Genomic DNA, 14464 nt, shown 5'->3' on the forward strand with positions numbered 1-14464 from the left:
TGTATAAGCACTTTGTGACCTGCTGCTGTAATAAAGGGCTTTATAAATACATTTGATTGATTGATTAGGAACTAGGATATAAGAAAGTGTTATTGTAGGCCTTATTGCACCCAACAGTACATCCCCTCTGTGTCACCAGCCTGGTTGTCACTCATCCTACCAATAGAAGTATTTGGCCCTCGCCCTCTGTCTGAGTATGACTGTCTGTGCTCAACTAGCTGCAAGCACTCCCACAATAACAGTATTGACGTCACTAGCCATCGGTCCGCAAAACTGCGAGAGAGCGAGTGGCGATAGAAGGGAATAGCAAAGCGGCGCTGGGGGCGGCCATTTTAGGAGTATCACGGTTGCAGAATACATCTTCTGAAATTGTTTTTCTTGAGAGAGCTATATATTTTATTATAGGCGAGGATATAAGAAGGTTGTTTTTATTTTCCCGTGTTGTAATTCGAATTTGGGATGCAGATCAGAAGGTATAAACATTTTGCATCCGTTGTCGGACTGGTCCTCGGACTATTATGTGCGGTGGAGGCAGCTAAAGGTAAGCCAAAGACGAGGGTTTATCTCTGTGTTGTCTGTCTATATGTTCGTGCGAACGAACTCCTTTCATGTAAGGAAAATTAAGGCCAATGCTCCGTCTTGCCTACACATTGTTTATTATAAAAGGCTACAATTAATAACCCAGATGATGGCATTCCTAAGGGATGTATCTGGTCAACCTGACAAGGCTACTGATTGCCATAGCGGATGGATGTCGCTCACTACAAAGTAGACTATTCGTCCGTGTCAGTACATAGCGCGACACTGTAGCTATTTGGTCAAAAATGCAATCAAACCCAACTTAAATTCTATCAATTTTGCATCGTCACTGTAATTTTTAATTAGTATCATGAAATGATGAGGAGCCATTATATCTGTATGGATGAACGAGGTTGTTTTCTGTTTCGCCCCTCTGCCAGACGTCAATGCTATTTTGGGTGCCCATCCATTGTAGGCCTATCTGCATAAATACAATTCAATTTGCAAACATACACGTTGGCATTATATATTTAATATAGCCCTTAACTTATTAGAGCCCATACTATGGTTAGCCTATAGGCTTTCCCTTGTCTGCTTCATTCACCTGTTTTTATTTTTCAGGGCCCGGTTTCCCAAAAGCATCTTAATTAAGATTAAATTAATCGAACTTAGCTTTAAAATGCGTTTGGGATACCGGGCCAAGTAGGCTACGTAGCACTTGTGTAACATGGATAATGTTTAAAAAATAATACAAATCTACTTTACCCCAAAGCCGTGATTTAAGTGCATGTTTAAATGCCTCAAACACATTGTTAGGGCAATTTTATTTAAATACAGATGTTTGATTTGGTAGCCTAATAGTTTTACCGACGCTGCGGGCGCACAAAGTCTGATCGTCGCCTGTTAACTACGCATTGCAGACCCTTCTCACAAGTACCATTTGTATCTGGGTTTAAAAATGAATGCGATATCACAGGCTTAGCAAAAGCCCTATTATACTGATAGTACAATGCTGCAGGTGCATCAGCGGTCCTCACTGAAATGCCAAAGATATGATGGACGGATTAGACACAAGAATAAATAGTTTGCCAACATTGAATGCCTTTGCTGCAGGGCAGTCCACGTCGCGCCAGCAGTTCAATATTGAAAGATGAAGACCTCTCAGTATCAATGTATAGAACATATCTATCTACCTTTATCCAGTGACCTCTCAATGTGAACGCTCCAAATGTAGCCTACTTTTCATGTTAAGGCAGGTGCTCAACATGCGCAGTTAGGCGCAACACTGGAGATTGAAATGTATCCTTTTTCCCCCACGGCACACCCATTTTCAAGATCAAAACGACAGGCTCCGAGTAATAGGAACACGTTCATATTCGTCTTCATTGTTTTTAGCAAGGGTCATATCGATTTAAGATTCAAAGATGTCAAACAGTGAAGGCTCCACCAGCAACTCTGGTTCTTTGTGATAACTGTGTTGCCATGTCAGGCAGCTGAGGATGCTTGAGAAGAGGCCACCATTGAAAAGCAATAACCTCCTTTTCCGTGATCACATCAAATTGTAGCCTATCCATGTGGTGACTAAGTCATTTAATTACTCAGTCTAGACATGATTTGAATACCATGCAAATAACATAATAGCCTATATACAGTATTTGAGACAATAATGGATACATTAAGCTAAAGGCTAGTTTGTGCTTCACATTTTATTATTAGAAAAGACTAAAAGTAGTCTATGTTTTTCTTCCATGATTATTGATTAGCCTATGTCTTATGATAAACATTGTAAACACTGTTTTTTTCTTTTTTTTTCTTCTTTGGATTATGCTGTATAACGTTAGCCTATAGAGGACCTTCAGCCCAGTTCCAGGCAGTGTATGACTCTCTCTTTTGGCATTGTGTTTGGATAGTGCACCTGCTCACTTCCCAGACCTTATCAGGAAAGCGACTTGTGAAATCCACATCTTGCTGTGAGCTTATCTTTATTGTCTAAAGGTCAATTGCCTCTATGCAATGCATCAACAATAATTGTGTTCTGTTGCATGCTTGTGTGATGATGACAAGCTCAATTCTCACTGCAAAAGACCATGAAACAATTCACATTGCTCATTCAATTAATATATTTGTTTTTTGATCACTCGTTTCAAAGGTGTTTCCATTGTGTTCACTTGAAGGTCCTTTCTTGAATTTTAGAAATATCCTCAGAAGTCTTTGTGTGGCCACTTTTTGAATGTACAGTGACTTGTAAAAGTATTCACCCTCTTGGCATTTTACTATTTTGTTGCCTTACAACCTGTAATTAAAATAGATTTTTGGGGGGTTTGTATCATTTGATTTCCACAACATGCCTACCACTTTGAAGATGCAAAATATTTTTTGTGAAACAATCAAGAAATAAGACAATTTTTTTTACTTGAGTGTGCGTACCTATTCACCCCCCCCAAAGTCAATACTTTGTAGAGACACCTTTTGCAGCAATTACAGCTGCAATAATCTTGGGGTATGTCTCTATAAGCTTGGCACATCTAGTCACTGGGATTTTTGCCCATACTTCAAGGCAAAACTGCTCCAGCTCCTTCAAGTTGGATGGGTTCCGCTGGTGTACAGCAATCTTTAAGTCATACCACAGATTTTCAATTGGATTGAGGTCTGGGCTTTGACTAGGCCATTCCAAGACATTTAAATGTTTCCCCTTAAACCACACAAATGTTGCTTTAGCAGTATGCTTAGGGTCATTGTCCTGCTGGAAGGTGAACCTCCGTCCCAGTCTCAAATCTCTGGTTGACAAACAGGTGTCCCTCAAGAATTTCACTCTATTTAGCGCCATCCATCATTTCTTCAATTCTGACCAGTTTCCCAGTCCCTGCCGATGGAAAAACATCCCCACAGCATGATGCTGCCACCACCATGCTTCACTGATGTGTTCTCGTGGTGATGAGGTGTTGGGTTTGCGCCAGACATAGCATTTTCCTTGATGGCCAAAAAGCTACATTTTAGTCTCATCTGACCAGAGTACCTTCTTCCATATGTTTGGGGAGTCTCCCACATGCCGTTTGGCGAACACCAAACGTGTTTGTTTATTTTTTTCTTTAAGCAATGGCTTTTTTCTGACCACTCTTCCGTAAAGCCCAGCTCTGTGGAGTGTACGGCTTAAAGTGGTCCTATGGACAGATACTCCAATCTCCGCTGTGGCGCTTTGCAGCTCCTTCAGGGTTTGTCTCTTTGTTTCTTTGTCTCTTTGTTGCCACTCTGATTAATGCCCTCCTTGCCTGGTCTGTGAGTTTTGGAGGGCGGCCCTCTCTTGGCAGGTTTGTTGTGGTGCCATATTCTTTCCATTTTTTAATCATGGATTTAATGGTGCTCCGTGGGATGTTCAAAGTTTCGGATATTTTTTTATAACCCGACCCTGATCTGTACTTCTCCACAATTTTGTCCCTGACCTGTTTGGAGAGCTCCTTGGTCTTCATAATGTCGCTTGATTGGTGGTGCCCCTTGCTTAGTGGTGTGGCAGACTCTGTGGCCTTTCAGAACAGGTGTATGTATATATATATATATGAGAGCATATGACAGATCATGTGACATTTAGATTGCACACAGGTGGACTTTAACTAATTATGTGACTTCTGAAGGTAATTGGTTGCACCAGATCTTATTTTGGGGCTTCATAGCAAAGGGGGTGAATACATATGCACTCACAACTTTTCCGTTTTTTAATTTTTTAAATAAGTTTTTGTAACAAATATTTTTTTAAATTTCACTTAACCAATTTGGACTATTTTGTGTATGTCCATTACATGAAATCCAAATAAAAATCTATGTTAAATTACAGGTTGTTATTCAACAAAATAGGAAAATGCCAAGGGGGATGAATACTTTTGCAAGGCACTGTATGGGTATGATGCATTGGCAGGGTATGGCAAGCATAGAGATCCAATGATGTCAGGCCTGGTACCTATTTTTAAAAAATTGAACCTTTATTTAACTAGGCAAGTCAGTTAAAAACAAATTCTTATTTACAATGATGGCCTACCCCGGCCAAACCCTAACCCGGATGACGCTGGGCCAATTGTGCGCTGCCCTATGGGACTCCCAATCATGGCCGGTTGTGATACAGCCTGAAATCAAACCAGGGTCTGTCGTGACGCCTCTCGCACTGAGATGCAGTGCCTTAGACTGCTGCGCCACTCGGGAGCCCAAGTAACCAGTTATGTTATTAATAAAGTAGGTTCACACATTCAGATGTGTCACTACTGTATGCAAAGAGAACACAAGGTACTGGCTTTTAAGGTCATCATTCATAAGATTATATGGACAAGGAGAACCTGATCCTACACCAGCACTCCTACTCAGGCTGTTATTGAATAGGGGCCCAGACACTATTCTATCTGCAAGCATCTCTTGGACTATCCTAATTTTAGGCGCATCCTTATTTTAAGTGGCCAAAATTAAGTTAGCATAAGCAAAGCATAGCCAGTCTGTCAGCCTGGGGGACAACAAGTGCCTCTTCCGCAAAAACACATTCTGTTCAAATTTCTGAGGCAATCCAGGAGTCTTGACTGGTCTTTCCTCAATCATTTGACTCAGCAAAATAGTTTATTCAAGGATTTTTACACTTACATGATTGGAATGAATCCTGCTTGGATGGGTTTAGATTATGATTGATAATGGCACATTCATACTGTGCGATGTTTCCTAGCTTTCTGATGTTACCACACAAAGTGTATCCAGCCAATGGTTCCCCTTATGCCTCCCAGTCAAATGCTTGGCCTGCCTGAGCAGAGCTCTGCACGATGATGCATGGGCCTCAGCCTCTATACACAGACAAAGAAAGCTGGCTGCTAGAATATCTCGGCAGCTCATTCATCATCCAATTAACAAATTGGGTTCCCAGCTTTCTGTTCAGTGGAGTTAACAAATGCACATATCATTATTATATTATAAATCATGTGTGAGTGTTCCCTAGCTGTCCAGGCCTGCTGCTTGCTTTGCTTGCTGTTCATGAGGGAGACACATGTTGATTTAACTTATTGATGCCCACGGAATGTAGTCTACAGACCTAGCACTGATACAGAAGGTTGGTTTGATTACAAAGGGTAAGAGGGAAGACAAATTCCATGTTTTGTGGTTTTGTAAACGTGACAAATGTAAACCCTTGTATTTGTCACATAAAATGCATTTCCTATATTTTTTGAAGTTGTCTTTGAAATCAGTGGACAGGTGCACCTCAGAGGCCAGTTTGTTTTAAACACCAAATGCCGGTTAGCCCTTAGGTCTAAGTGTGCTAATAGTATTGGTCTTCTTATCACAAAATGATAAGCTAAAAGAGAACTGCAAAACGTCAGTGACAAACGAATGCATGATACACCAGGAATCTGTTGTCGTAAACCAAACATTTTGTGGATTCTTGTAAAGATAACAAAAGGCACATTTTCCCCCTGATAATATTGTTACATTTGTTGCGTTCAGCACTAAAACCAGGATCCGGTTACAGGCTTGTTTTCCTAGCAAACCAGATTTGTCTGGTATCGATGGCATTATGGGTCAAATGTGAAATATAAAGGAGAGAGAGATTTACTGTTATTCTACTCTATTAATGAGCACAGCTTTTTGTTCCTGTACTAGGCCTAGGCTGTAAGTTTAGTTGAATGTCATTGCTTTCAGCTGGGAAATGGTCAAGAAAATGCCACCAACCACTAAGTGATTTTGTTTGGTATATTTTGTGATTTTCTTCAAAATTCTATCCCTGTGACACAATTTCTTGTAAAGCCATCTATTATCAAACTACATTGTTGGAAGAATCCCTGTATTAGCCTACAGCTTAAAGTGCATGTTCATTGTATGTAAGCTATACAGATGGTGTATTGAATATGGTCACACCTCACCATTTTCTGTGGTTTCCATCACAGGAATATCTCCCTCAGATCACAACAAAACATTAGCCTTTTTTCCGTAAGATAATGATAATGCCTTGAATGGATTTGTGACCCCCTCCCTGCAAAACTATTCTTGCCCTATAATGAGGTGTCTGTCTCAAAGTGAACTCTTGAATCGTTGCCTCATTTATTCATAGAATTCACAGTGTAACAAAGAGCTTTTGGGCCCAGAGTCGGAATGAGAACGTCACAATGCGGTCACTGTTAAAAGCCCCCAAGAATACGCGCATAAGCTCATCTTCAGAAAGTGCATAGTTTGAGCATTTTCGATTTTCTTCAGTGTGCCATTTTTTTGCCAGAGGAAAAGACAACCACTGACAACCAGCTTTAAGTAGGCCTGGTGGTGACTTTCTTTCGATTGGTCCCTTTGGCAGCTGAATTGAGTCAGTGACCTGTCAAGAATGGGTCATTCAATTGTGAATATTAAATTGTTCTTCGTCATACTCGGTCAGCTGGCCATGTTGTTGTGTCTACATTCACAGAACATACAGCGGAACAGCTGATGCATAGATTAACATAAATATTGCAGTCTGGGAATGTATGAAATGTTGATTTCATTCAGATGATGTATTTGCCATGGTAAAGGCACAATCTGTAGCTTTGTCTACGAATTTGAGTGTTTACATTTCCCCATTCCCATCCCTCAGCTTTCCAAACAAAGTGACAGGATCAGGCTGTTGAAATTGCAGATGCTGCGTTCAAGAAATTTGGGTTCAGTTACAACACTTTTAGGCTACATCAGAATGACATTTGATCACAGTGCAGGAAATGGAGGGTTTTGGAATAAAACAAGCCAACAGAAACTCCTATGAAACCTATGGTATTGAAAAATATAATCAATGGATTTTCAGAATGAATTGCTGAATGCGTCAAATATATTGACCGTAATGAAAACAAAAAATGACGCCTCCTCCTGACCTGTCACTAACAATCCTTAACTGTGTCCTAATGATGAAACATTTACAGTGCTTGGTAATGGTGAAACCACAACAAGTTGCCATTTGTGGCCCTTGTAGCATAAACAGAGGTGTTTGGTTGTAATTTGAGCCATAAAGCAGAGGCACTGCCTTATCTGGTGTGGCATCTCTCGCCCTTCCCAGAGCGTCTTTGTTACTAGGGAGAAATATAGCCCTCTGGAGCTTTATGTCTGAACACATGAATACCAGGAGCTGTCCTGGGAAACGGGTAACCAGAGAACCCATTTACCTGCTGCAGTCACACATCCACAGGTCTCACCGGCCTATGCAGTCCTGTACTGGGACTGGGGTGGACTCCTGCAAACTCTCACTCCCTCACTCTCACTGCATAGCCTCTTGTGTGTGTCTCTCTCGCTCTCAGAGAGGTGATTGAGTTACATTCAAGCCCTCAATGACCCCACTCTCCACCACCCACCTTCTCAGAGAATAATGGTCTGGCCTTGTTGCAAGGGTGGAGGGTGGATTGGTGGAGGGATGGGGGGGTGATTGATTGCTCGGTGGACAAACAAACGTCGTTTCGTGGTTGGGGCGCTTGATGAGAGGCTCTCCTGTGTTTTGCGTGAGCAGGGATATTTAGGGAGTGGTGCCATGAGACCTGGGTTTGCCCAGAGGGCTCTAGTGAAGACTACCACGGCTTCCCCAAAACAGTTGACTCTCTGTGGCGGAGGCGGCTTCTGTCAATAAGCACAGCAAACACAGAAGTGTGCCCCCAATGTTTTGGACTGTGGACAGATTGAGTCCATTGATTACCCCATGTCAATAGAATTCAAAGGTCCACCACTCCTCCGTGTTGTAGGTTAAGTCATGCCTCGACTTGAATTTGGATTAATTGAATACCATCACATTTCGTCAACCTTGTCTGACTGGTGTTTCCACTAGATATTTTTTTTTACCTTAGGCATAACACTAAAGGCGTCAGCATGCTTCAGTTTGGCGAAACGAACAAGTGTGCTCCCGTACTCCCTTAAAAGACCTTGCTTGCTTGAAAAACAAGAAAAAAGCAGCAATAGTACTGTTTGTCCATTTTGAGACGCTGTAGCCAGTATACACTCCCTAAAAATAGTCATAATTCATCTATGACTCAAATGTCATTATAGATTTTTATTTTGAATCTGACTATAATGTTTGGTGCAGTATTCAAGTGAAAAAATGTGCATGAGGAGAAGTCGTCTTCTCGTTGAATGACTACAGGCATTTCATTGAAGAATCCCTACTGTTGACCAGTTGTCAACAAGGGTGCGTAGACTTCGGCTACCGACTTCCGCTTGCCTCAAGAAAAAATGTATTGTGCCCGAATCGCCGAAAAAACCCTTGTTGAAGTCAAAAACATCATAATATATGCACAAACTCTTCCGAACTGTTTTGGCCAAGAACCATGCGGGCGCATTTAGTCTTTGAAGCAACACACATAGGAGTCAGGGCTGGTGCAAAGGGGGTTATGTGGTTGTTTTTATTGAACATGCACCCGATTGCATCATCTCTATAAGCGTTCAACACGTACAATTTTTATAGAACCACTTGAGTCAAATACCGTGGAGTGCTCTAAGTTTGTGGGGAGCTGTTGGTTTCAATTGAGCTGGAATGCAAGGGAACTGCATTTCCTTTAAGATACAATTTGTTGGCCATCGGATTGCAGCATTCACTAATTGCTTCACCAACAACTACAACTGCCTAATTCAACTCCTGCCTGTTTCATTAGTACACAACAACCACAGAAGTTCCCATTACTAGCTGATATGAGTTCATCTGATCATCACAGATTGATCATCTGATATGGTGATGCCGCAGTCAGGAGAGCTGTGCTGTACTTCTCCTCTTAGGCCGTGGTGGCCCAGCGTTATCTCATCTGCTTAAGCCTTCTGTTGGGCCAATAGTAAAGGCTATGGACAATAGGCTAATGGACACGTGCAGAGCGCTTCAGCAGTGACTGAGATAATGGGAGTGCGTCAGCTCCCTGTTTAGAGGTAGAGATGTCACGGTGGTAGCTAGCATGGTGATACTAGTTTGTGTAGAGTGTGTGTGGGCGTACCATTGTAATGCAGGATTACCAGGGGCTATAGTGGGCCTGTAATTCTCACAGGAAGTATTTGAGCACAGTTAAGAGGTCAAACCGTACTGGGATCTTTTCAATGAAGAGAATGCTGCTAAACAGGTCTGTGGTTTGGTGTGGTGCTTTTTGAATAGCCTAAGTTTTACTGCCCTACCTCTTTTTGTACAGCACTTGTGTGTTGGGAACTACTAATATGTATACACATTTGGAGCAGCAACTGATGCCATTTTCCCAAATGTTATCATTCATAGGATCAGAAGCTATCATTTTACTGTAAAAACAGTAGCACTCATTCTAAACAAACTGTGATTGTCAGCATGGTTGTAGCAAATGTGCTGAGAACTATGTTGCTTGACAAAGACTTGCTCTAGAATAATGCTCTGGTTCTGTTTAGACTACAGTAGGGCTGACCCCATTTAGTCGAGTGGTCGGTTGTTTGGTCGATAGGCTGTTGGTCGACCAATATATATATATTTTTTGCCGAGCAGTCGCAAATAGCTTGATGGCACATGAAACACCTGTCTGATTTGCGCCTGTCTCAGTGGGCTAATCCATTGCGGAGGCCGCAGGGATGGCACAGTCCAATAAGAAGGGGAGTGTGGCTATGATCCACAAGGCACTTCTCTCTCCAGAATGAGCTCTCTCCCACCATTTCGTGCGCATTTATTGTTTCATAACTTCATTGTGTGAATTGCTGATAGATGTATAAAATTGAGCACACCGCCATGCAATTTCTATAGACATTGGCAATAGAATGGCCGGTACTGAGGAGCTCAGTGACTTTCAACGTGGCACCCTCATGGGATACCACCTTTCCAAGAAGTCAGTTCTCCAAATATCTGCCATGCTAGAGCAGCCCCGGTCAACTGTAAGTGCTGTTATTGTGAAGTGGAAACGTCTAAGTGCAGCAACGCCTCAGTCGCGAAGTGGTAGGCTACACAAGCTCACAGAACGGGACCGCCGAGAGCTGAAGTGCACAGCGCGTAAAAATCGTCTGTCCTCGGTTGCAACACTTAGTACCGAGTTCCAAACTGCCCCCAAAAGCAACGTCAGCACAATAACTGTTTGGCGGGAGCTTCATGAAATTGGTTTCCGTGGGCGAGCAGCCGCACACAAGGCTAAGATCACAATGCCAAGTGTTAGCTGGAGTGGTGTAAAGCTTGCCGCCATTGGACTCTGGAGCAGTGGAAACGCGTTCTCTGGAGTGATGAATCACTCTTCACCATCTGGCAGTCTGACGGATGAATCTCGTTTGGCGGATGCCATGAGAACGCTACCTGCCCGAATGCATAGTGCCAACTGTAAAGTTAGGTGGATGAGGAATAATGGTCTGGGGCTAGGCCCCTTAGTGCCAGTGAAGGGAAATCTTAACGCTGCAACATACAATGACATTCTAGACAATACTGTGCTTCCAACTTTGTGGCGACAGTTTGGGGAAGGCCCTCTCCTGTTTCAGTATAACAATGTCCCCGTCCGTGCACAAAGCGAGGTCCATACAGAAATAGTTTGTTGAGATCGGCGTGGAAGAACTTGATTGGCCTGCACAAAGCCCTGACCTCAACCCCATTGAACACCTTCAGGATGAATTGGAATGCCAACTGCGAGCCAGGCCTAATCACCCAACATCAGTACCCGACCTCAGTACTGCTCTTGTGGCTGAATGGAAGCAAGTCCCTGCAGCAATTTTCCAATATCTAATGGAAAGCCTTCTCAGAAGAGTGGAGGCTGTTATAGCAGCAAAGCGGGGGCCAACTCCATATTATAGCCCATGATTTTGGAATGAGATGTTTGACAAGCAAGTGTCCACATACTTTTGGCCATGTGGTGTGTCACCAGTAGTACATTTACCATTTAATTCCCATAATTTCTAATATACAATGTTTGTTTGGTTATGGCAATTTCTGTTAGTGTGTTCAATATACTATTATTAGTCGTTTACAGTTCTCAATATTTGTGTGATCCACAGGAGGTTGGTGGCACCTTAATTGGGGAGGACGGGCTCGTGGTAATGGCTGGAATGGAATGAGTGGAATGGTTTTAAACACATGGTTGCCATTTAATTCACTCCGTTCCAGCCATTTATTAAGAAACGTCCTCCCCTCTTCAGCCTCCAATGGGGTGGACAAGTTGTTTGCAGAGCTCACAACCTATGCTACACCTGTGAGAGACAAGTTTTGCTTTATTTCATTCCATTTACAAGTTTTGTCAATTTTAGGAAGTAAGGACGTGCACCTGATTACGCATAGAAGTAGGTCTAGGCCACCTGCCCTGCTCGCAAATGTATTCACTTCAAACAGGAGGTATACAAAGTCTGTTTTTACATCCATTGATGGTGACAATAGTTCCTCAATGTATTTGAAAAATATTTCCAGCTCACAGGGAAAAATGTCATGCTCTGATCCAGCGAAATGTCATAAAAAACCTGATTTACTTTTTATCTATTGCGCAAATAGCCTACATCTATGTCTGTCCCAAGCTCACTAGCACAGGAAACTCTGAGTGCCCTGAATATTTTATACAAGTTTGCTAGCTCGAGCTTCGGGCCGAACCCAGTTGATACAATGTTTCAAGTTCGTTGCAGACGGGCCATGTGTAGCCAATGCAGGGTATGTATATAAATATACAGTTACATACACTTAGGTCGGTGTCATTAAAACTCGTTTTTCAACCACTCCACACATTTTTTGTTAACAAACTATAGTTTTGGCAAGTCGGTTAGGACATCTACTTTGTGCATGACAAGAAACGTTTCCAACAATTGTTTACAGACAGATTATTTCATTTATAATTCACTGTATCACAATTCCAGTGGGTCAGAAGTTTACATACACTAAGTTGACTGTGCCTTTAAATAGCTTGGAAAATTCCAGAAAATGATGTCATGGCTTTAGAAGCTTCTGATAGGCTAATTGACATCATTTGAGTCAATTGGAGGTGTACCTGTGGATGTATTTCAAGGCCTACCTTCAAACTCAGTGCCTCTTTGCTTGACATCATGGGAAAATCAAAAGAAATCAGCCAAGACCTCAGAAAAAAAATTGTAGACCTCCACAAGTCTGGTTCATCTTTGGGAGCAATTTCCAACTGCCTGAAGGTACCATATTCATCTGTACAAACAATAGTATGCAAGTATAAACACCATGGGACCACGCAACCGTCATACCGCTCAGGAAGGAGACGTGTTCTGTCTCCTAGAGATGAACGTACTTTGGTGCGAAAAGTGCAAATCAATCCCAGAACAACAGCAAAGGACCTTGTGAAAATGCTGGAGGAAACAGGTACAAAAGTATTTTTTCTCCACAGTAAACCTGAAAGGCCGCTCAGCAAGGAAGAAGCCACTGCTCCAAAACTGCCATAAAAAAGCCAGACTACGGTTTGCAACAGCACATGGGGACAACGATCGTACTTTTTGGAGAAATGTCCTCTGGTCTGATGAAACAAAAATAGAACTGTTTGGCCATAATGACCATCATTATTTTTAGAGGAAAAAGGGGAGGCTTGCAAGCCGAAGAACATCATCCCAACAGTGAAGCATGGGGGTGGCAGCATCATGTTGTGGGGTGCTTTGCTGCAGGAGGGACTGGTGCACTTCACAAAATAGATGGCATCATGAGGATGGACAATTATGTTGATATATTGAAGCAACATCTCAAGACATCAGTCAGGGAGTTAAAGCTTGGTCGCGAATGGGTCTTCCAAATGGACAATGACCCCAAGCATACTTCCAAAGTTGTGGCAAAATGGCTTAAGGACAACAAAGTCAAGGTATTGGAGTGGCCATCACAAAGCCCTGACCTCAATCCTATAGAAAATTTGTGGGCAGAACTGAAAAAGTGTGTGCGAGCAAGGAGGCCTACAAACCTGACTCAGTTACACCAGCTCTGTCAGGAGGAATGGGCCAAAATTCACCCAACTTATTCTGAGAAGCTTGTGGAAGGCTACCCAAAATCTTTGACCCAAGTTCAACAATTTAAAGGCAATGCTACCAAATACTAATTGAGTGTATGTAAACTTCTGACCCACTGGGAATGTAATGAAAGAAATAAAACCTGAAATAAATCATTCTCTCTACTATTATTCTGACATTTCATATTCTTAAAATAAAGTGGTGATCCTAACTGACGTAAGACAGGGAGTTTTTACTAGGATTAAATGTCAGGAATTGTGAAACTGAGTTTAAATGTATTTGGCTAAGGTGTATGTAAACTTCCGACTTCAACTGTGTGTGTATATATATATATATATATAATTTAAAAAAAATTACCCCCTTTTTTCTCCCCAATTTTGTGATATCGTACGGACTCGGGAGAGGCAAAGGTCGAGAGCCATGTGTCCTCTGAAACACGACCCTGCCAAGCCGCACTGCTCGCTTAACCCGGAAGCCAGCCGCTCCAATGTGTCCCAATGTGTCGGGAAACACTGTACAGCTGGTGACCGAAGTCAGCGTGCATGCGCCCGGCACGCCACAAGGAGTCGCTAGAGCGTGATGGGACAAGGACATCCCGCTCCCCTAACCCGGACGACACCCGGCCAACTGTGCGCCGCCTCGAGTCTCCCGGTTGCGGCTGTCTGTAACACAGCCTGGGATCGAACCCGAGTCTGTAGTGACGCCTCTAATAATGCAGTGCTTTAGAACGCTGCACCACTCAGGAGGCCCCAGGATATTTATTTTTATCAGGTTACTATCAGGCTGCAATGTTTTTATTTGTTGGCTTTATGTAGGCTATTTTTACATAGTTGGCAATGGTAACAGAAGATACTTGTAGATTTGTATAATTTTCATTTAGATTTAAATAGAATTTAGATTAACCACATGACAATGATTTTGGGATACAAAGACTATTATAAATGAAACTGTTCCAAAAAAATGTGCATATGAAAATCATAACTGGCATGCAGATTGGCAGAAATGGTAAGATAAATTGGCACTTGACATGAAAAAGGTTTCTGACCCCTGGTGTAGCCTATTACCGGCAACTTCAGGA

At 42.4% G+C, this 14464-nt stretch overlaps 1 protein-coding gene across 4 annotated transcripts in view; it reads left to right on the forward strand.

Moving 5' to 3' along the window:
* Positions 1 to 264: 264 nt before the first annotated feature.
* The window catches only part of clstn1 (calsyntenin 1), a 76968-nt gene continuing 62768 nt past the window's right edge, over positions 265 to 14464 (forward strand). For all 4 annotated transcript variants that reach the window (XM_071372123.1, XM_071372125.1, XM_071372124.1 and 1 more), the window contains exon 1: positions 265 to 541. In XM_071372123.1, the coding sequence (XP_071228224.1) occupies positions 460 to 541 (82 nt within the window). In that variant the 5' untranslated portion in view covers positions 265 to 459. The remainder of the gene's footprint in view (positions 542 to 14464) is intronic.

Source organism: Salvelinus alpinus, chromosome 28 (genome assembly GCF_045679555.1).
Source record: "Salvelinus alpinus chromosome 28, SLU_Salpinus.1, whole genome shotgun sequence".
NCBI lineage: Eukaryota > Metazoa > Chordata > Actinopteri > Salmoniformes > Salmonidae > Salvelinus > Salvelinus alpinus.